Raw genomic sequence first — 23,954 nt, 5'->3', positions numbered from 1 at the left:
AAGAGTAAACTAAAAATCAAAAACCTATACAAAGTTGATTGGTATTAATTACTTAAATTTAATTCATCGCTTCGCGTCTAACATTTTAGTTCAACGTTTAGTTTGTACTTCTGGAAAGACATCGTATTTTCAGTCGAGTGGTATCTTCTCCCTGACGATCTATAAGGAAAAAGTTTTATATTTATAACACAATAGGTTTATACTAATTAAGTGAGGTTAATAAATAAAAGTTCGAGTAATAAATTAATGGATTGTAAGTGAAACGCGTATTGCAGTGAAGGTAACTTCCGGTTCGCCATCAAGTCAGGGGGTACCTCTGCGCACATCCCGGCGTATATAGGGTCAGTGTCCCAGGGCCCGCGCTCGGGCAGCGGCAGCGCGCGACGGCGCAGCTCTGCCACGAGTTCGCTCACATCCATGATGGGGATTGGGTCGAGCTCGCGCGCCTTACCCGCCAGGTACTCCACGTAGTGCATCCTGTAAGAACATACTTCATAAACACACCTCAGCAAGGCCCCGTTTGTAGAGGCCGTCGAGTGAGCCGTAGGGCCGTGGTGGAGGGCGTAATGCGGCTCGACGTACTAGCGTTTCTAAGTCGTCCACTCCAAGGATCGGCAGCGGGTCGACTCTTCGGCCTCGCACCAGTCGGCTCAAGTACTCCAAGTAATGGTTCCTGCAAAAACACGCCGCACTGACCACCGCCCGATTCCTTTTGCACCTCTGTTTTGCCGCAGTCGAGGAATAAAACTATTTGACGGGCGAACGGGAAAATACGAGTATTCCATTTATCTTTTCCTAATAATAATTTACTATTCTCGTATCTATTACCAAGTACTTACTTGCAAAGTCCTGCCTGTTTTGGTTGTACTTCACTGCCACAGGTGGTATCTACGAGACCAGTGGGCGTTTCTCGTTGTAACTGTATTGGACATCGATTATTGCTACCCTCTGCTGCTTCCGTTTCATAGGACACATTATTCATCTAAAATATGATAAATTTTCTCAAAAACTACACAATACTGGATTTTAAAATCTTTTTATAGCCTTGAAAGCTGAGATGGCCGTGATCTTAGCAGATTATTGCAGGTTCAATCATCACTAAATTTGCATTTTGTTTATACTTCATTTCGTGCTTGGCAGTCAAAAATAAAACCGTGAGGATATATGCTCGTGTGAGATGATAATCTGTTCCGCATAGCCCCACTAAGCTCCAAACTTTTAGGAAAGGAGGCTTCAGCGCAAAAGGGGGCATTTAAGGCTGTTTAGGCACACAGTCTTTTACGATAAAAAATTTGGAAATTGTCAGAAAATGGAAAAGTGAAATGGCACTCATCACGAGATCACCGATTTAAATTTGAAATTTAGCATAGTTACTCATTTTATGACCTAGACGCTTAATAAGAAAGGATTTTTAGATATTTCAACTTCAAAGGGTGAAATGGCAGTGCTGAATTACTATGAATTTTGCTCCTTTAAAATCGGGGCGGCCAGCTGCTAATTTATTTATTACTAATAACGATATACATAGGTTCTATTATACTTACTTGTAAAAGTGTCTGAAGTTCATGAGGTTCTTTATCGCGTAAATAAAAAAGACAGTTGCGCGGATGGTGTGCATGCAAGCCTAGTCGGGCGCAGTACTCGCTGAGCCCGCAACGCGCCCCCATCGTGAATGGCTTGCCGCACCCGTAGCAGAACTCATACTTGCATTGTGTACAAGTAAAATGCATGCAGCCGCCTCTAGAAAATATTACTATTCGTTGATATCGATGATAGGATGGTCCTCAATAAAAGTTAACCCTCACACTTACCTGGATAAGGAATATTTAAAGTGACATCTCGGGCATTCCAGTCCGTTCTCTCGTAGATGTTGTTGGACCGCTGCTATTGATTTCTCTGGATCGTTGTCTTCAAGCCATGCCGCGTATTGTTCGCACGTTATACCGTCATGATTTACAGTCCACTGTTAAATAATAATAAATAATAAGGATTTTTTTTTGCAATTAAGTAAGCTTTTGCAACATTTTATCTCAATTCCAAGTAAACAGTGGTTACTTAAAAATGAAATTATAAACTCATGTGCAATACAACTATTTGTTTTGAAGCGGAACTATGTTTTGAATAAGAGGCCAAAGTGTGATAAGCTATAGGTGTAAAGCCTTAATAACCTTTGAAGTATGAACGAAAAGCGATTCTATTAGGTTGGTACCTGCCGCCAATGATAAAAATACATATCGGTCGTGTACACAGTCATTTTACGGTAAAGGGGCTTTATATTTACCCAACGTGCGCTAAACACACTGGTCCAATAAGTATCTTGAGGACTAAATTTAATTTAAAAGTGCCAGCTTTATGTTCAAAAATAGAGAAGAGTGCATGTTTTATCCCTAGACTTGCATATTGATGGTATTTTTCCGTTTAAAGTAAATTAACATACCTGTTTTCTACAACTTGAGCAAGTAATGGATTTGCACTCAGGACAGCGTAACTTCTTTTGTTTTGGATGTACGAAAAATCCTGAAGAGCATTCGACACACCATTTAAAATTAGGATCCTTTGCCAGAGTTCTATCACGTAACTGAAACAGTTTTAAATGCTTAGCAGTTTGTTTGCGTATGTTGTGGGTAGTAGTAAAGAACTTCTATACATACATTTTATTTCAGAGAATAATGGAAATTGTATAGCAAAATAGTGCAAAATAGTGGAAGTTTATCATATAAGAATTGTTATATTAGAAATAAGACAGCATTTAGAAAAACTGATTAATATATTGTTACCTTTCTTTGAAAAAGTTCATGTACTTCGATTTCCAACAACGTTTTTAGTAATATATCCATATGTGCAAAATAGTCAAGCCAATCATCTTCTGAGAGGTTTTCTAATTCCGGTTCTTTACAATAGGGACAAACACAGTCTACAATACTGCGTTCCGTTATTTGTACTGTAAAGTAATGGCGAGCACATTCTCGACAACACCTGTGTGTACAACGTAACATAGATACCATCTGCAAATCATATTTTAATATAAATATCATATGAGTTGTATGTTATACAATTTATGTCTGCTTGATTATTACCTCATGTTCTGGAAACTTGGAAGCACAAAGTTCACAGTCTTGGTGTAAGTACGCAAGAGCTGATGAAAGATCTGTACATTCTAAAGCAGCCAAAAGAGCAGCAGGAGGATCTGTTCCTTGTGAAATCAAGTCTACTGCGAGCTGCGCCTGTTCCCAAGTTTCTGTCGCGCCTTCTGCTAATAGCATTCGTGCTTGCCTCTACGGATAACGATAACTTATTAGAAATATATCGAATTTAACATTGCGTAATTTAATTTAAAAAAAATAATACCTCTGGTGAGCCTTCAGGTACTCGAACATTAGCTAAGTCAATTAATTGGCCTGAAATATGTCGCAGGGTTACCGGCTGTATTTGCGAAACAGGTGTTGGGACCGATTCCTCCACATTGTTTAAATTAATTTGGAAATCTTGATCTTCTGGGTCACTTTCGGTCCATTCATCTTCTGTACGACATGTTTCTCGGAAATAAACGTTCTTATTTTTTGATAACATTGCATCTTGACCTTGTATAGCTGGCTGAGTTGGAGGCGGAGGAGCTGGACTCTTTTTTGACATTGTAGAAGTTGAAGCTCTTACTTCTGGCATCACAGGTGTTTCGATATTAGTTTTAGCTACCTTGCTATTGAACAGTCTGGTTTGTAGTTGCTTAACATGCCCACTTTTGATGTCACCAAAATGCCCTTTTGGAGGATTAGGAGCAGGATATTGCTTTAAACTCGCTCTCCGAATAGGTACTTTGGATGCAATAATTTTAGGTAAATTTTTAATTTCTATCTTTTGTTTATTACTTTGAATTGTTTTTACAAGTTTCGGTATATTTGATTTATTGGTCGTGGTGTGGGTTTTCATTTTAGAGCTATCAATCAAGGATTTTTTTTCAGAATTTTCTCTATATACTTGCGTGTGTGTATTTGATGGTTCTGGAGGAGAAATATTTTCCTGATGCTTATTAACATCTAAGCTATTATTAATAATTTTAACGCCCGCTATATTATTAGTATGTCGATGTTTTTCATAAGCGATGGAGTTCATTTGATTCAAATCTTTTTCGTTTGAATTATTAATGTTTGTGTTAATTGTTAAAGTGTCTGTGGTCGATATATTATCTTTTGAAATTTCAAGACTATTATTCACGGGAAAATTATTATTCTCCCTTACTTCTAAATATTCATTAGTTATGCTATTTTTTATTACTTCTTTTGAAGGTTCCTCTACTGTTTCATAAACTTGATCATTAAGATCACGTTCTAGAGAACTATTATCTTTTTCTAATAAATTATCAAAAACTTCTAAAGATGCCGTAAAAAATTGAGGCACTCGGTCAGTAATTACTACCTTTATAGGTGAATCCGGTCTGAAATAAGAAATATTTATTTCTTGTTGGATATAAGCAGGATTAAATTTAGTTTTTATTTCAGATGCTATGCTACTATTATTTGAAGAACTTTTGAGTTGGTTTGAATCAGAATAGGTATCAGTTGTAGTGTTTTCTTTTTTCTGTCTATCATTGTTAAGTGCTGCATATATTTCTTCAAACGAATTAACCGCAGCGAATAAATTGTTATTCATATCTTGGTTGCGCTGTCTATAATCTTTGTCGTTTGATTCATTGATTTCTATTGTTATTGTATGTTCTTCCTGTAAACTTCTTGCAATAGAATTTAATATTTCTATGTTTGTTTGCTTAAAATCTTCAAGTTCATTTTCGACATGATCCATTGCCTCTTCAAACTGTTCATTATCTTCCGAACTAGTCCTGTGAATTGATGCCTGGTCTTCAAGCTGATCGTTAGGGTTTTCGTCATCACTAGTTGTAGTAGTAGATGTATCCTTTTCATCAGATGTCAAGTCTTCTGTGCCATCTGCGTCTGTTTCACTATAACTTGATTCTTTTTCAGATGATGAGTGTGAATCATTAGCGCTATCATCGGCTTCACTTTGCGTATTACTTTTATCATTTATGGAATTAATATCAGAGTTAATTTCATTCTTCATTTGTTGAATTATTTTTTGCGTATTATCTACTATTTCGTTGAGATTGATTGATTTATCTTCTTTGACATCTTTTGTATTTATTACGGGAGTATCTTGAATAATATCTTCGATTTTAGTTACAGTTTCGTGAGAATAATTATTCTCACGAACAATGTTTAATTCACTTTCCCTTGTATTTTTTTCTATTGTATTCAATTTCGTTTGTGATTCAAAGGTTTTTGTTAAATCTTGATCTTTTGATACATTTTCTGAGATATTGTCATTGTTTTCTTGAGGGCCTTGTGTTTCAATTTGTTCCAAAACGTCGTTTGTTCCAGTAATGTCTTTTTTTTTTAAACTTGGTAATGGACTTAGTCTTGTTAAAGCATTGTATGCATCAATGAAATCATTTTCAGATTGAATAAAATCTGTTACATTAGGTTTATCTTGTTCAATTGTTTTACTATGGTTAATATCGCTATTCTCAGAATACATTGAATGGTTGCCTAATAAACTCTTCAAAAGTAATTTTTCATCCGCTAAAGGTATACCAGCTTTAATTAATAGACTTTTTAATTTTTCAGCTATGTCTAGACTGCTATCTTCATTAGTTATAGTTGAGTCCTCTTTTATTACCGGACTCTCAAATTCGTGATTAGTTTTGGTATTTATTTCTAATGGTAAGTACATCCAGTCATCGTCTTGAAATTTGTTTGTAGTAACTTCAAATTCGTCTGAACTGTCTTCTGCTGAAATGTAAACGTGAATGTTATGATGACATTTTATGATGAAATGGCGAGTTTTATTATGCAATGTTATTGGTTTTTGTTTTGCGTTTTTAGATTACCGCGAGTGCGGTGTAAGCGGCTGGAAAATGGAGAGGGTGGTGCCCCCTCATCGTCAGCTCCGGTTGGTGGACCCCATACATGACCTCGTAATCTGCCTTCTTCACCAATAGCTACGACCTAAAAGCGGTTTTTTGATAAAATATATATAATAGCGTGAAAATACTTAAATAACAAAGTTTATAGAAAATTACAAAAAAGATGACTATTTGAAAAAGTATAATACCTGCCGTCGAGATCTCTCTACACAATCGTTGACAGCAGGCCACATTGCTCCTCTATGTTTTGCCAACGACGCGCGGGCTTCGAGTTCAGTGACGTTAACACCTGGAGCGAGTCGAGCTGCGGCGGCGCGAACTCCCGCACACAGACTTGGCCACCGCTCGCTTAACCATGCTAGTGGTGCCACTGGATTTTGCGCTAAGGCGGCATGTACTTCTGCTGCACTAAATCCAAGTTTTTCAGCATCGGTCATTAGACGTGCCAATTCTAAGCCCCTTTCAGCGTCACTCCTCGATCCAGCTCCGACCAGTGCTTCGAGGGATATAGCACGGTTACTCGACAATGGTTCCGGAGAAGGAGCCTATATAAATGGACAAAATAGAAATTTATTTTTACATACAAAAAGAAAACATCATTTATGTCACAAAATCTATCATGGGATCGCTTTTATTTGCCTTAGCAACCGATTTCCTTGAAATATTACTCTTTTTATTTTTTTATTTTGAAAGAATTATTGGTTAACAAATTATTTTAATAACAAACGTTTTATACCTCAGATCCAAATACGCTGGAGCGTTGTCCCGGCCTCCGTCGGACGTCCAAATGAGACGCTCGTCGTGTGAGCCGACTGCCACGCCGCCGTTCACTCTCACTCCAATCCGCGCTTGGACTGCTGTCACGAGGTTCTCGCCATTCCCACCTGCCGCCGCTAGTATGAACACTTCTTTCGCTTTCCTATAATTGCAAATGGGAAACATTTATATATAATTAATTAATTTTAAATATATTTAGTGTACACAAAATTAATTGAATCTTATTGTTAGTCTAATGATGATTTATTGCCTATGTAGGTATTCCTCGATACTTTTGCACATTATGATTAGCTTTTAGTGAGTGGTGGATTATCTATGCTGACTGACTGACTGACTTGACTAGGGGTATTTATTGTATGTGAAGTTTGTGTTAATTGTATTTTTGTGTAATTGTAAGGAAAAAAATCACTGATGATTGTGGAATAAGGGTAAACCAGGGAAATTGTTATGTTGGATTACTTACGGAAATTGCAAAATGACTTTAATGTTTCCAATATTTTTTTAAATTTATTTTGCTTAAAGGATCGTCCCAAATTATTTTAAAGAAAAAATACTACCTTTCGGAATCCCCCGATTGAGGCGCGCATTTAAAAGGGTCTATCCATATTTAAAAAAAAATGTTTACTATCTATTTACCACTAAAGGTTTAAAATCGTCACAATAAAAATAGTTAAGAAATAGATTAGTTTCCCTTGCCTCGCTTGGAATTCTGGAATATATAGCACTTAAAAACACTATGGTAATTTTTAAGCAATGGTAGCCGGTTTATACTACATAGTCGTATAATATTTATACTTTTTAACTTAAAGTATTGTTTTAAATTACGATGATAGGCGTTTTTGAAAGAAATTGACTTTCCAATCTTATGAAATATATTATAAATGAATTTAATTTGGACAGGTCTTTTAAGGCTAAATTAATAAAAATGATCTTACTCGTGTGTCACTGGATAGGGAGAGTCTACTATGTGATCTTTCTCGTCGATTCTCTTCTCTCAAGCGTCGTCGCGGCCGAGATCTAGCTACAGATTGGGCTCGCTCCCAATTATTTGGTACTTCATAAGTCTATCCAAATAGGAAAATAAAATACTTATTAATTCTTTATTACCTAAAGTGCTTTTAGTTATATATAATTTTTAATGCGAACCTAAGTTAAATAATTGTGTTAAATGTACCTGCGTAGAAATACTCTGTGGAGGTGGAGAAGTTCCAGCATTAGTACGGCTTGATCTGGATAAGGGTCGACTTTCAACATTTTCTCGAGGAGGTGAGTTTCCAACGGACTTTTTTTGAAAATTTATGGAGTTGCTTTGGTAAGATGACATAGTGCGTTTAGGACTATCACGTGGTGGAGAAGGACCGACTGAAATATTATGCAGCTTTGACGACCCATTTACAGGGCTACCAATCCTTGAAGAAGATCTGAAGTTATTAGATGGTACATTTGAAGATTGATTTACAGTACTATTTTTCGATAAAGATGTTCTATGTCCATCTAGTATTTCTTTTGGAGGAGATGGCCCTACTGCTATATCGTGACGAATCCGAGTTTGTTCTATACATTCGTTACTTTGTTCCCTTGTTGGAGTAGTTTTTAACACATTTGTGGATTTAGCCATAGATTTATCTTCCCTTGGTGGAGACGGTCCACATCCTGTAGACGTACGTTCTTTAGTTGATCTATTTTTTTTGCCTTTATCATCTGAAAATAAATATTATATGAGTAAAATATGTTTAAATTTTCCTAATTAAAATTATGTATAAAAATTAGTTGTACCTGTTTTTATTGTAGTCTTGTCAACTGCGTGACTTGAATGTATAGAGGGTGATCGTGAGGTTTTTTCAGCGACTTTAAGTCTCTCTACGCCGTTGTTAATGACGTCGGTAACAATTTTAGGTTTGATGGTTGGAGTTCGACAGCATACTGCACATACTCTTACACCAGGCTCATTAACAAAAGTGCAGTGTTCACATTGCCAAGTAGCAGCGGGTGGCGGTGGAGCAGGTCCTAAAGAGTTTTCTTCATCTTTGTCTATTGTTTCTGGGTGGTCGCTTTCTACTTCACTTTCAGAGTCGGCATCACTCGAGGGTATAGGAGGGGACGGTGTTCTATGTTTAGATCGCCGTGAAGTGCGTGATCGTAAGCTTAGCGCGGGTGAAGCTGCTCGAGAACCTGCCCGGGAAGCTGCACGTGAAACTCCGCGAATATCCACTACAAATAATAGTTATATTGATTATTTTATTATTTTTACGTAATAGCAAACAATTACATGAGTTGCAATTACTTAAATTATTAAATGTTAATAAATATTTAATAATGTAGTTATCATATTCACTACTTACTTCTACGATATGGCTGTGGTGTTTGCGGCGAATGTGGGTGTGTGTGGGGCATTATGCGAGAGTTGTGTGTGACTGAATGTGGACTACAACAAGTCTGTGGCCATGGGCCAGCACTAGGTGCAGGACTTGGTCCAATCCATTGGTGATCTAAGTTAGCACAACTTCCGTAACGCCAAGGATTAGTTGCGCAATGAGCGCAACCAGTACATCCGGTCGGACCTCCGCCTAACTCCATAACCGATGCTCCACGCCTTAAAGGGCGACCCCAGCTCTGTGTGGATAAGTTTTCTTGTAATTCCCAAGGCTCCAGAGGAGCAGGTTGCATCTATAAAAATCAATAATATATGTATGTAGTTTTTATTATTAAAAATAAAAATAACTCAAGATCAATTGTAGCAATTGTGTAACTAGAAAATAGCATTACTTAAACCATATACACGTATTTTGAAGTTTATTTTGTTTTAAATAAAATTACTTATTATATATTACGATGATTTTTCCGAGCCATAATGGCCAAGTTTAGAGAACAAGTGAATCTCAACCGAATATTGCGCCTTGAAAACAAGGCAAGCACCTAAAATTTTTTTTGTGCTTAATTTGTGTTAATTATTCGTTTTGAGCTCGGCGGTGAATGAAAATTGTGAGGAGATTATTTTAGGCATTATGGGAAATTTACAAGCTTGTTTCTTTACTTTTATATATTGTTACGAAAATTACCATATTTGGAGCGATATTAAATCCCTGAAGAGAACCACGAGGTCGGCCCCAAGAAGAAAATTGTCCCAGAGCCATACTTTGCTCCTGACTGGGAACAGTTGTATTTGCGTGATGGACGGTATTAGGTAAATATGGCATGCTGCCCATGTGTGACATATTCGGCACTGCTCCCTGTGATTGTTGAATATGCGCGCGTTGTGTGGAGAAGTGATTGGGATTAGTTATCGTTGACATTGGACTATGCGCTGCCACTGTCGGGTTAAGAGTGGCTCGACGTTGGTCCATAACGGATGGTCGGGGACTAGCACTCGACCTTTCGCCGCTTATCTAAAAATATTAATTTTTTTCAATAACCTCTAAGAATAAAATTTTTCGTTCTATACTTTATACATACACACTTATTGTATATAAAACTACGTACGTTTCAAATATCTCATGTTCATATAATCCTTACAAAATATACTATAAATTTGAAAGTGTGTTTGTTGGTTGAACTTATCTGTTGTCTGAACTAATGTTAACCTATGGTTATAGTTGGAAACTGATTTTTTAATGTTTAAGTTAAAAATTAAAACAAATCAAATTTTAATCGAGGCTTTTCCATCCATACACATTAGCAACCTTTGTTGTTAAATAACAACACTTAGGTACCTTATGTCTTCGCGGCGGCGGCACGGGCGGAGCAGCTTTCGGTGGCAGCGGCGGTCTTTCATCGAGAAGTTGTGAATGCGAGAGGGCCTGTATTGATAAAATAGCAGGTGGTATTAAAAAGGTTTTTTAGTATAATCCTTGCGAATATATATTAGCAACGTTTGCTTAGTTAATAAACAAATAACCTATAGTTACGGTTCAAGCAAAGTAGGAATGCCGGATGCCGATTAAGAAAGAATATCATCAGGAATCGTAATTACTTAAGAATCGTAATTAGGTATTTTCTTTGTGCCTATTGTTATTTACACATACGTCACTTTGTAAACATAACATTTTAAATCGCGGGCGTCAAGCCAATATTATGACGCGAGTATTTATTTAGGATCAATCGTCTCTATTAAGAGACATGAGTGTGCTAACTACGTGTAAGCTATGAATCTAAATTTAAAATTATAAAGCTAACGGTAATCTAACAACTTACTTTATGTATGGCATATATTACAAAATTATTAATTTATAAAATTTAATCTGTTTACTACGTAGCTGTCTTAAGCTTTTTATCGCTCTATCTATGTAGATCATTATGGTTAATAGAAAATATATTATTATTAGCAAACTCCTTAGTATGTAACAATAAATACAATATATTTACTTGACGTTGATGGTTTCTACGTTTTGGGTGCCTATGGTACATGTCATCGCACGACGCGCACAGAGCTCGTCGGCCGCACTCCGTGCATCGTACGCGTGCCCCTCCTCCGCCACACAAGCCACAGGAAGCACCCGCATCTATCGGGTGACCTGAAACATTGTTACTATAACATTTATGGGTGCACTGATATTTATTTTAGATTTGGCTTTTAATAAAACTGAATTTGTATAAAAATATGCAAACCTGAGATATCACATTAATAACTTAAGAGATCAACTAGGTGAATTACCTATCGATGGTCAGGTTAATTACTAAATGTGTTGATTTACCTGTAGCTGGTCTAGGCGGAGGTGGCGGTGGCGGCTGTATTTTTGCATTGACATACTGATCAGCAGGGAACTCTACAACTTCGTAATCTGGTTCGGGTTTTGCCATAGGAGCTCGGGGTGCAATAGAACGGACTAACAAGGGAGTGCTCGGGATTGCCGAGCGGGGATCCCGCCCTCGGTTTTTCAGCATCTATAAATATTTTGAAAAACATAAATTCACATATCCTAGATTAGAAAAGCCATCCTTATTGACTGTTCGAGTTTTTTTGTGTGACCTGAACAACAGTTGAGTACAATTAAATAGAAAATTTACATGAATGAACTGATATTTTTAAATATACAATAATGTATCGACATATTTTATGAGTCATAACTTCACTAAAATGTGTGTCAGTATGCCAATGAACGAGAATATAAATTTTTATGTTTAACTACAAGCTTTACGCTCAAGTCGACATAATATTTTGTTGAAACGTACCGGTACCTAAGGCATTTATGGTAAATTCTTATCTAAATTCTGATATTTTATGCCTTAATGATCGTTTCTCCATTCTGGTACGTGTTATCCGTGCATTAGGTCTATATCATCTTTTTTGGTTTTATGATTATAGTTATTATTGCCTATGTCTATTATTTGATGTGCTTGTATGTTTTGGTGTATATAAGGACCAGAAAGGAAAATATCTATGCTCGAATGAAATATTATATTTTAAATATCTCTCAATAAAAATAAACTGTTCATCGATTAAGTAATTAGTTTATTGCAAAGACGATGCTTAATATTTTAATTTAAAAGAAGCGAACCTCTAGTACAATAAAAAGTTCTTTATGTTTCAAAATAGTATTTCTGACTTGTAATACGTTTTTAAATATGGATCAAAGTACATCGTTAAATACATTGACAAATAACGACAATGAATTTCTTTTATAGCGAAGTTTCTTTAGAAGAGCGTATTTATAGCGGGTAACATTTTAAACAAAATACATTTTATGCTTTTACGACTAGAAGAAAGAAAGGAAATGTTGGCTTTACACAATAAACTGGGGAAATTACTTGTTTAAAATGTTTGTTATATTAAGGGATAGATGTCATCTTCATGCTATTTTCTTAAATAGTATTTGAATACTTCTTTTCGTAACTATACAAATAATGGAGTTTTTTTTTATAAATATTACAACTAGAAATTAATATTAACGTGAGATGTAAATAGTTATTTACTGTTTTATTTACATTCGGCTTAATTTAATGCTAATCGGTAAAATTTATAATTACGCAGAATTCTTTTTAATTTGTTATTTTCGTAGACTAGTAAAATATAATTTAATAATAGAATATAGTTCTCTGCAAACTAAACGGCAGCTGTGACCGGGATAGAGCGGGCGTTGCCGCATCGCAAGCGCTCGTCGACCCATTTATTCCGCCTCTCATATCCCAAAATATCGAAAGCATTTACATACTTATTGAATATATGCACTGCCTATTACAAAGTACTTCGGCCATTATAAAATAGTAACACAATTATTATACCGATTGATAGATAAGTTCAGAATACTTGCCGTGATTAGAAAATCTCTTTAAACAACACTAAAATAAACAACACTGGGTAATGCGACTGTCGGATCTCGACACAGGCTTGTTGATCATCATTACTCGATCGGTAATGCACTCGCGATAGGTGTTGCACCCTGAGCGACGTGGCCACAGAAACTCGACTGGCGTCCCGCTAATGCCGGTGTCCGCTAATCTTGCGCCCTATCCGGATGAAATTGACAGCGCGAAGACGCGTGCGCCGCCTTCGCCTCTATTTCTGTCCGCGGCCGCGTTGCCCTGATTCTACTAAAATTACTACGCGTTGCTATTTCCGCACTCAACTCATTGCGCTCAAGTACCTTGCGAATTTGTTTTTTTGGTTTTCAACCTTTCGAACTTACTTAAGTATTTTAAAATCTTAGAACTTACGAGATATTAATTAAAATTATAAATTTTATAGGATGTACTTAATCGATGCTAATAATTGTTGATAGTAGTTTTTATATTAGGAAGCGAAATTTCGTTTATAATTTATAACACCTAGGCCTAAAAACCTATTATAGTGAATATGAATCAATATGCATTTTCTTTTTTTAAATAATGTTATGTGTTATAATTGTCATTCTCTTAGCAACGGATAATGAAAAAACGGTGGTAATGCTTATGTCGAGTGTCATGTTTTGTTTGTAAGATTTTGTTATTAAGCGATGGAGATTTTGCATCAATTCAAACAAAATGGTTATTTTACGGCTGACTTATACCATTTATTTGCGAAGAAAAATCTGGTGGATTCATTAGATGAGGTAAATTTTACTTGCCTTTATACGAGTTTTTATTTTACTACACATATGATAAGACTCAACTACCAAAGAATAAAACGAAAGAAGTTTGACTCATCAACGTCCAGAACTCTCTGATTTATAATCGTGTTATAGAGAGTTCTTCTTTTTACAAAGACATTAACAACAGTTCCAATAAATTTGGCACGTAATGTGTAATCAATTATGTTACTTTAGAGCTATCGGTATTCATGAACACGCTTAATATCGAATGTACCCGCGGAAATTAAGTATATATGTATTGTTGTTTGTTTTCAAAAGAATGGTTTTTCTAATGCTACTCTGGGACTCCACTTCTTTTTAAAGATTTTTTGTTTAATTTTAAGCACAAATATCTGTATAATTATTTAATATACATGATTATATAATTAATCATTTATTTATATTAAAGGGATGTCAAAACCTAAAGCTTAATCAACTAAATATCTATGCCCATTATTTTTCTACAGATTATACCGACGGAATATAAAAAGGAAATGAGTATGTCAACTGAAGAACGTCTACAATGTTTGAATAATATCGTAGTGGACAACATTATACGCTGTGACAAATGTACTAACAAAGTTGTTCTATCGTTTACACCTAGAATAATAGTGTTCCAAAATTTTAAACCAAACGATAAGATAGTCGCAAAATTTTCTGTAAAAAACATAAGTAAGGTAGGTCAAATTTACTTAGATATAGTTTAATCTTTCCTATATTCATTCCACATTTACTATTTATCAGTTGTTCTATAAAAATCTATAGTAGCAGAGCAGGCAATTATCATAGTGAAAGCTTCGTTGGTATGCTCGTGGCAAGATTATAAGGCCTAGATTTATGGGATTATGAGTACCATTCCTTGGTCGAATTAATAAAAATAGTCATTGGGTTTGAGTGTCGAAAAATTCCAGTAACGTAGCGGCAGGAAGTTGTCTGTATTTACACTTTCGTGCCTGGTATGTAAAGCTGTTCCGGCCCTGCACCCGACATCGTTCCTCGATATTTTGTATTAAATAAAATGAAGTTAATTATATATTAAACAAGGATTCATTCAGTGAAAAACTATCGATTGTTGATGGATATTTTTCTTTTCATAGGGTCCAACATATTTAAACATGGTATGCAAGGAATCTTCCTATTTCTCAATTAAACTCTGTGGTGGGCAACTACTGTCACGCCTTGCTCCTGGTATAAGCGTAACATTTGCAGTTATATTTCAACCAGTTCAATACGAAGATTATATACATAAGGTTACCTTTTATACTGACGTTGATCAGTATGTGCTACCTCTGATTGGTGAGAAATTAAAGTGTTGTTATGTAGTCATAAAGCTTAACATATTGCACACTTAGAACACATTACATTTTAGCGTCATAGGTCTAGGACCTATGGTGTAGGTGTTTATGTTAGTGTGGACCACGGTCTACAAAAGGCGCAACCTTTACGGAGTGGTTTATAATTGACATATAATTGATACACAATACAAACAATATGTAGTAAGGAAATTACGACATAAAAACGAGAGACACAACCATCACTGTAAATATTATCCAAAATAATAATATCCTCTAAGAAAAGAGCTCCTTCTCTTTTCTTAGAGGATAAAGTTACGGAATATTTAATTTATTTACATATTTTTTTAAATTGTTATTTATTTAGCCATGGGTCCAAGACCGATATTTGATTTTCCTGATCAAGTGTTAATACCTGAAGTGCCGCTTAAAATTGAAAGTAATGTATTTTTGGCAATTCATAATGTTGGAATGGTACCCGCAGGTTTCTCCTTGAATACGAAAAAGTATGTATTGATTTCAATTGTATTATTTACATATATATATTAACAGAAAAACGTTTTATGCGTCGATATAGATTAATAGTTAGATAACGTCGTTCTTAGTCTTAGTTTCTGGGACCAACTAAGTGCAAGAGCCTGAGGTTTCATTAAATTGTGTTTATAGTTCTTTGGCAGCGGTGAGAAAAGCATCGTGATGAAACCTGATATTTCTGACACACGTAAGCATATATCCTCATATGTGAAGTGATGCCGCGTGGTGGAATAACTTCTAAACGTTCTACTTAACAAAACATTGACTACTATTGTGGCCGTTATAATATGTAGCGTTCAGAATAGTAAAACTAATCTGTACGGACCTACTTCGTGATGTAAAACAAACACACTCGCAAGATGTTGAAACCTGATTTACGGTGATACGTTATTTTGACGCATATATCGTAACATCAGCAGTCAAATCGGTTCATTGCAAAAAATCCAGGATGATTGCAAAGAAGCTCATAATTGAAATCTAGGGAAAATTTTCACAAAATTGTCAGAGATATTTTTAGGATTAGATTAAAAATAGGTTTTAAAAATAAACAATTTTTGGTAATAAAATAAAATTCATTCGGATCTGTTGCAGTCCTTTTTCAGTAGAACCTCAGTCAGCATATTTAAATCCAAAGCAGAAAATTGTTATCAAAGTTGGATTTAAAACGATGCATGTCGGTGAAACACAGGGGAATTTAAGTGCCACTTTCGAAACTGGTAATTTTTTATAACTTACCTATTTAAAATACGTTGAGTAATGAAACCATATGCCTATTCAATATTTTTATGTGTTAATTACTCTTTGTACTGAGTTACATTTTTAAAATTATAATTGCATTCACATAAATCTTACTCACCTATTTATAGCCCATTGGCGTAATTTCAAGTATGTAAATACCTATCATGACTAGTGCGATAATTCCATAGACAATTATTACGTTTACTAATTAATTGGACATATTTTTAACAGAACAGTATTGACGATTGATTGGTGTTATGCCAAAATGTTATGTTATCTATGTAAATATTTGAAATTGTCTTATAATTTATAAAATAATTAGGAACAAAACTAATTTAAGATAAATAATTGATAATATGAGTCTAATAAAATATATTCTACGTTTTGACTAGGCGAAGTCTTCCGTATAAAACTTTTGGGATCTACGTTCACAGTAAGTATAGAACTAGAGAAGCAAGTTGTCCGATTCCTTGACACATATAACACGATGGCAAGGCAGCAAATATTTAAAATCATCAATAAATCAAACCATGTCCTCACCTACGTGTGCATGAAGAATAGTTGCGTTTATAATGGTAGGTTGAATTTTTTTGCAATTATTTTTTTCAGCTGTAACCATCTATATTTTTATATTTTAAATATCATAGAACAAAGTCATATCTCATTTATCAGTGAAACGTTATAATTTTTTTTTACTGCCTCCTTTCCCTTTGAGAAGTTGGTGGAATACACATACGGCAGAATTTCGTTGAAATTAGACACATGCAGGTTTCCTCACGATGTTTTCCTTCACCGCCGAGCATGAGATGAATTATAAACACAAATTAAGCACATGAAAATTCAGTGGTGCCTCCCTGGGCTTGAACCCGAAATCATCGGTTAAGATACACGCGTTCTAACCACCGGGCCAACTCGGCTCTAAAACTCTTTAATACTTAACAATAAAACCAACTTTGTTTTAGTTTAAATTAAATGTAAATTTTTGAGTATATCTTTCATTTTAGCGAATAAAAATGCACACAAAAAAATCATTTTCACGCAGAGTTAGCTATGGCTTTCTTTTAATTTTTTGTTTTATATTTGATCCATGATATATATCATACTCGTACGAAATTTTTGTCGAATTTGTCAAATGATCTGTCATAAATAGTAATTTAATTGTTCAGATTTTGAAGAAAAACTTAAACTGGCTACTATATTTTATGAATTAAAACAAAGCGAGTCAGCTAAGTGTAACAAATTGGTCCACTACGATGTGTTGAGCTGTGATGAACACGAACGAGTTTACACAAGAATATTCTTCGACGAGATACAATCGTTGGTTGCGGATGAATCTTTGCTGTTTCAGAATACACACATGTCTGTCACACCTATTGTGAGTAACATAGCAAAGGTGTATTTTATCTGATTTATATATTATATTCGGGATTGATTCCTTCATTTTATAGAGCGATCATACCTTTGCATTTTTATTTTTTCCGACGTTTGCCATTATAAGCTAAAATCATATCAAATGATTTCGAACAAGACATATAAGTATATAAAAAAGATTTAAATTTGATTGAATTTCAGTTCGAATATAATGTATATAATAGATTTAAAGTAGGTCAACATTAGTACACTATAATTTGTTAAATAGTAAAGATGGCGATCCAGTTTAGTATAGGTTAATATTTGACACTATATGAGCTCTTTAAGCGACCCCTTTAAAGGCATGCAATTCCCAAAACGTATGTTAAACATACGTAGACCTCTATTACTAATTGAAAATTTTGTGTGTTAGGGTGTTTTTTAATCATTGAACTGCTGGTGTATGGTGAATTTACTTGTGGGTAGGGCTTTATGGAAGCATGTCTGGGTTGGTACCACCCAATCATCATAATATATTCAACCGACAGACAGTCAATAATACTTAGTATCGTCGTGTTTCGGTTTGAAGGTTAAGCTAGTGTAACTGGATCCATCTAGGGACAAGGGACATACCATCTCAGTTCCCAAGGCGATATAAGGAGCAGTAAGAAATTTCTTACAGAGCCATTGTCTATGGGGCGTTAAATTATAATGTGGTCTACTATTTATGATTGTAATAACATAACGCGTATAATTAATTGGTATTGTTTAAATTGTTATATTTATTAGGTAATGTTATAATAAAATAAGTTACAAAAACAAATAAAACTATATTATTTTTAGCAAGGAAAGCTCTGGCCAAATAAAGCAACAGAGCTTAGTATCACATTTTCTCCTAAGGAAATTGGAGAATTTGAGGCAACGGTATATTTAGATGTGGATGGCGTAAACGACCGCTTACCACTAAAAATAGTCGGTACCTCATTACCACCTCATATAACATTGAACTTGGAAACTCTTGATATGGATCGTGTTTACATAAATAAAACTTACAATTACGAAATTGTTACAATGAACAAAGGTACAAGGAATGTTTAATTACGAACACTTCATATAATTTTCTTTATGAATATATTATAAGTATAATTACTTTTAAATTACTCAGTAACTAACTATTTTTTTTTATTATGTATGAGATATTTGTGTATACCTAACGAGATTGTAAACTTTCAAAATATATAACTACCAACTACTACTAACATAATCGAAAGTCTATATTGATAGTTTATCAAAATTTTATTCTTTTTTTACAAAAAAATTGCCGTAAACAATTTTTCGGCAGCTTACAATCTCGCGATATAGATTACAGTCTAACGGAATTTACAATTGAACGGTGATGTATTTAAATATATTTTGACATTGACTTTATTCCCTTCTCCTATAATAGCAAAACACTATTATTGCATTTTAAATAAAATGTGGTTTGGTAAATGAGACGATTGTGAAATTATTTTAGGACATATAAATGGTGTGATTGTGTATAAACACATACCAACGTTATTTGGAAGCATTATCACGTGTACACCCGAGATTCACTGTCTGAGACCTGGCGATAGAGAGGCATTCGTGATTTCGTTCTGTAATTCAAATCAAGGACCTTTCTTTGAAGAAATAAATTTTGCCATACGAGAAACAAATGTCGTTATTAAACTTTATTTAAAGTAAATATCTATTGAAATTATTGTATATTTTTTGTCCGTTAATATCTCTTTGTCCGAAATAATACATTAATAGAAAAATAAATTAGTTTCATTTCATTACAGAGGTGTTGTAGTGTATCCTTCATTAATGTTTAGTAAACCCTGCCTTGACTTTGGAAACGTAAGTTTGGGTAAGTGTTTAAAATAATGATTTATTTTTTAAACTAGCAATATAAAACATATATTTTTAACTATTGGATTTAGGTGTATCGAAAACTTTAGAATTAGAAGTTATAAATGAATCTCTTGTTCACGTGGACGCAAATGTGAAGATATCTTCAGACGGACCAGAAATGCGAAGTATAACTCTAACTGATTATTCTGTTGCTGACAAACCTAAGCCACCTGTGCCTCAGTGGCCGAGAGAGTTTGACATCGAACCTCATAAAATAAGTATAGGCCCCGAATCACGGATTTCGCTGCGGGTATAATTCTTTATGAAATTCATGTATTTAGTATATATATTGTATATTCACTAGTTTGCAACTTTAGATGAATTAATAGACTGTTCATAGTTCATAGTTCATCGGCTAAATAATATCATTTTGATCCTGATTACTGGATAAATTCGTATTTGCATTTTCTTTACTTATCAAATTTAGCAGATATATAGACATAAAAATAGTATAGTCAAAGTCAAAAATCTTTATTCAATATAGAAGTGTTTGCACTTGCTTATTGATTGTCAAAAATCTACCACCGGTTCGGAATTTAGCACCTCGGACCTGAGAAGAACCGGCGTAAGAAACTCAGCGGGATATATTTTTTTTTCATTTTTTTTAACCATTTTCCATGTAGGTACAATGATAAGTATATATTAGTTGTTTGAAACAGCCTGGAGGCGATCATTTCATTCCCAAGGTGTGCAGTCAACTAAAAAGTCATTAGTGTTGTAATATCCTTTAGCACACAAACGCTCTTTAACGACTCTTTTGAATTTTATAATTGAATAATTTTGAACGTTTTCTGGGATCCTGTTGTAAAAACGTATACATTGCCCCAAAAAAGAGTTACTAACCCTGTGTAATTGGGTACTTGGAGTAACAAGTTTATTCTTGTTCCTAGTGTTAATAGAATGTACGTCACAATTTCTGGGAAAATCATTTATGTTTTTGCGTACATACATAACATTATCAAAAACAAATTGAGAAGCGACAGTCATTATTTTAATTTCTTTAAATTTACCTCTTAACGAATCTTTTGGGACCAGGTTATAAATTGCACGAATAGCCCTCTTCTGCAGTACAAAAATAGTATTAATGTCAGCTGCATTACCCCAGAGTAGGATGCCATACGACATATAGTATACGTTACGTTGTATTTCCCAAATTTTTAAACTCTTGATTGATTTGAATTGATTGATTTAAGGTGACATTAACGGCAAATCTGATAAGAGCTAATCAGACCTTCCTTGAATTGGAATTGGATAAATCTGACAGTCCACCCATAGTCTTACCTGTAACGTTCAATGCCAATATTCCACTCATAACTCCGGCGACGGAGATCAAATTGCGCGCTTGTTTTTTAGACTTTGCTTATAAGCAGGAGATTCATATTTTATGTAAAGAATTTTGGGGATATTTCACATTGGATGAGTCTGAGGTACTTATGGCATATTCGATTTTTTTAAAATATTTTATAAGGTCAGGTTTTTGTAAGTGACCAGTTGTTTTTAAGTACAACATTAAATATCATTCAATCAAGTACTGCACTATACTCATTTTGTAAAACATGTGTAGTTATCCTGAATTGGATTAACTTTATAGAATAAGATTAAGACCAAAGAGAATTTTACTTTTTTTATGTGAAAGGTTAAGTAAGTAATTTATATTTACTTCATTAGACAGAATCCACGTTAGAGGTTGATGTAGCAGTAAAAGAAGGACTAATTGAACCAAATAGTACTCTAATTTTACCCGTGGCGGTCAAGACAAGCGTTCTCGGAGTTCAGGAATATTCTGTTCGGTAATTACCTTTTAATCGAGTGTATTTTAGTAAAACAAGAAAAATATGGGTTCTTTAATTTTAGTTACTTAAGTTATAAACTAATAAAGAAAAAAAATATCCTTTATTTTTTCCATTACTTTATTGTAACATGCGGTTTTATATAGAATTACCACACAGCCAAAATGTTACGATTAATTTAAATTAGTCATTTGTAAAATATACACACTGTTTGAATTGTTACTGTTGGTTGTAAACATTTTTTAGGATTTTAAGTTTAATAATAATCCCTAGATTAAACTTATTCGGCTCTACCACGCCAGTGGAAGTGTGTCAAATATCCGGTTGCGGGGTGCGTCCTATCGTGACATGTGCGCCCGCAACGTTACACTGGGGACAAGTTAAACTCTTGACGAGGACGCAAAAAATACTGACACTATGCAATGATTCCCCGGTGGCTGTCGCTTTCAAAGTTTCGTTGGTATGCATTGTTAAGACAACTTGTTAACTGTTAATAGAATACATGATGTAATTGTGGTTAACGATTATTTAAGTTTTATACTTGCGTAAAAATAGGGCACATTACTGTGCTAGAATAAATAATTATTAATTAAAATAAGGTCACAATTTTGTCATAATTTTACTGCATTTTTAATGATACAATATCCTTATAGGTATTTATTCCATAATCATTACTGTATAAAACTTTATACTCAATCTCATGTTCAGCTCAATCGTGATGGGAGGTGGCAAATCTCTCCTATTGAAGGACATATTAATCCTGAATCAGAGACAGAGTTAATTGTCACTCTATATTTGATAGACGCAGACAGTTATACAAATAAAGCTGTCATACAGTTGGAAAAAGTTAAGGATATAGTGAGTATATTTATTAAGTATACCTTATTATTTTGATGTTAGAAAAAGAAGATTTATTTTTTATTTTATGTCCTTAGTACTTAATACTTTCAAGAATTGCAACATATTAGAACGAAACTCATGATAGTTATGTATATTCGTCTAGTTTAAAAATGTATATATTAATTTATAAATATTTTGATATATTTATAAATACCGTGTTCAGCTTGTACCACTGTCGGCAAGCGGCGTGGGAACAAGTATTTTAGTCGGAGATCACAGAGATAAAGTGGTACTTGGTCGCCATTTTACAAAAATCCCATTAAATTGCAAAGTCATTATGGAGAACTGTGGAACCCGTATGCATGTGTTAGAATGGAGCGAACATTACAAAGCTCCTAAAACTAAACAACATAGTGGGTAAGTTTTCTGTTTTACTCATATACATATGTGATGTATTTTTGAGTATGTATAATTTGACTTTGATGTATTTTTATATCATTTAGACAAGAATGAATATTGTTTACAACAATTGATTTCCATAATCATAATTATTCTTTTTCGCGACAGTGGATTTTTTAACATGGAACCTAGAGTATTTAAAATGCTAGCTGGAGAAAAAATGGAGTTATCTATAACTGGTTTGTCTCATAAAGTAACAACTGTTAAGGAAATGTGGTATTTAGTGGGAAGCGTGGAAGGCATAAATAAGAAAGAGTTACTATTGGAGTGCCAGATTATAGCAGAATTCGTTGATCCAAAGATTGAATTGTCATCTCCCGTCGTTGAGTTTCAGTATGACTATGGTCCATATAGTGAATTTTATAAGTTAACAGGTGCTTATAAATTTTCTTTTCGAATGCAAATTCTTTATGCTAATTTCATATTAAGTTTTCTTTAAAATGTTTCCTTTTAGATCTTATTACAATTAAAAATGTCTCCAAATTGCCTTTGGATTTTGAAATTAGTGTTAAGCCTCCATTTGCAATAATTCAAAAGTACGGTTCGTACAAAGTAAATCCCGATGAAGAGAACCTATGTGGTTGTGTGTGCTACGACGAAAATGATTTAAATATTCCCAGTATTATAAATGAAATTGGAAAACGGCAATCTAAAATCTTTATAGACTATTTAACTTCTAAACCAGTCGATCCTCTAAGAAAAGGACCTCTGCATTTTTTTCAAGACATTAACAAAATTAAATGGGTATTTAATCTTACACATTTGATAGAAGAATGTTTAGAAGATCAAGAAGTAATTAAAATACAGATCTTATTCGATACAACTAAACACATGTCACTTAAATCTCGTGTCTATTGTGATTTGTTACGTATTAAATTTAAGGGACACAAAAATAAAGTAAGGTTATAAGTAATTATTATTATTATGTATGGCAGTTACAGTAAGAACTATTATGAAAATTTTAACTTTATTTGTAGGATGCGATAAAACTGATCGGAAAGATCAACTTTCCGAACATATATGTTTTGACTCCAAGAGTTGATTTTCAGTGCGTATTAAACGGAACAATTGAAAGTAGAACTATTAAAATTCAAAATGTGACTCCTCTCCTTGTTTGCTACAAGTTTAACTGGAAGAAATGTATCATAAATACAGCAACGGTAAGCAAATTTAATCATATTTTTTTTATGAAAGGTGTAAATAATATCATTATACAGAGTTTAAGTCAATTTGAAATAATTGTTTTTCTATATGTATCTTA

The 23,954-nt window shown here is 34.1% G+C and overlaps 2 protein-coding genes across 4 annotated transcripts in view; one reads left to right on the top strand and one right to left on the bottom strand.

The window, feature by feature from the left end:
* Positions 1-38: 38 nt before the first annotated feature.
* On the bottom strand, positions 39-13,185 carry LOC125077395 (E3 ubiquitin-protein ligase lubel). 3 transcript variants are annotated; one of them, XM_047689322.1, is made up of 21 exons: positions 12,961-13,185; positions 11,404-11,593; positions 11,075-11,223; positions 10,423-10,509; positions 9,772-10,098; positions 9,055-9,379; positions 8,489-8,923; positions 7,887-8,413; positions 7,648-7,776; positions 6,672-6,854; positions 6,124-6,480; positions 5,900-6,017; positions 3,349-5,801; positions 3,078-3,275; positions 2,778-3,005; positions 2,438-2,578; positions 1,812-1,963; positions 1,545-1,740; positions 840-982; positions 505-673; positions 39-159 (listed from the first exon to the last, which is right to left on the bottom strand). In XM_047689322.1, exons 2-21 carry the CDS (start codon positions 11,591-11,593, stop codon positions 130-132), a joined length of 6,537 nt encoding a protein of 2,178 aa, XP_047545278.1. In that variant the 5' UTR covers positions 12,961-13,185; the 3' UTR covers positions 39-129. The 3 variants fall into 3 exon arrangements, with proteins under 3 accessions (XP_047545278.1, XP_047545279.1, XP_047545280.1); XM_047689323.1 differs by lacking the exon at positions 505-673 and adding an exon at positions 315-477 and having other exon boundaries at positions 12,961-13,184; XM_047689324.1 differs by lacking the exon at positions 39-159 and adding an exon at positions 402-477 and having other exon boundaries at positions 583-673.
* A 456-nt stretch (positions 13,186-13,641) lies between these two features.
* Positions 13,642-23,954, top strand: part of LOC125076876 (hydrocephalus-inducing protein-like) — a 37,783-nt gene continuing 27,470 nt past the window's right edge. The window contains 18 exon segments of the mRNA XM_047688601.1: positions 13,642-13,737; positions 14,223-14,432; positions 14,853-15,031; positions 16,173-16,297; positions 16,712-16,894; positions 17,486-17,694; positions 18,513-18,750; positions 19,186-19,390; positions 19,493-19,560; positions 19,634-19,854; positions 20,798-21,031; positions 21,273-21,394; positions 21,668-21,854; positions 22,103-22,252; positions 22,458-22,651; positions 22,802-23,067; positions 23,148-23,590; positions 23,671-23,853. Of these exon segments, the coding sequence (XP_047544557.1) occupies positions 13,642-13,737; positions 14,223-14,432; positions 14,853-15,031; positions 16,173-16,297; positions 16,712-16,894; positions 17,486-17,694; positions 18,513-18,750; positions 19,186-19,390; positions 19,493-19,560; positions 19,634-19,854; positions 20,798-21,031; positions 21,273-21,394; positions 21,668-21,854; positions 22,103-22,252; positions 22,458-22,651; positions 22,802-23,067; positions 23,148-23,590; positions 23,671-23,853 (3,513 nt within the window).

The sequence above is a fragment of the Vanessa atalanta genome, chromosome 3 (assembly GCF_905147765.1).
Source record: "Vanessa atalanta chromosome 3, ilVanAtal1.2, whole genome shotgun sequence".
Classification (NCBI taxonomy): domain Eukaryota; kingdom Metazoa; phylum Arthropoda; class Insecta; order Lepidoptera; family Nymphalidae; genus Vanessa; species Vanessa atalanta.
The sequence above is the reverse complement of the archived record's forward strand: the minus strand, read 5'-3'. Positions and strand labels throughout refer to the sequence as shown.

Excerpts from the sequence above, each read along its gene's own strand:
- LOC125077395 (XM_047689322.1), bottom strand. The coding sequence starts at position 11,593 with ATGCTGAAAAACCGAGGGCGGGATCCCCGCTCGGCAATCCCGAGCACT. Across the intron at positions 6,855-7,647 it reads CCCTATCCAGTGACACACGA|GAAAGCGAAAGAAGTGTTCA; the intron begins GTAAGATCATTT and ends TTGCAATTATAG. Across the intron at positions 3,006-3,077 it reads CCAAGTTTCCAGAACATGAG|ATGGTATCTATGTTACGTTG; the intron begins GTAATAATCAAG and ends TATGATTTGCAG.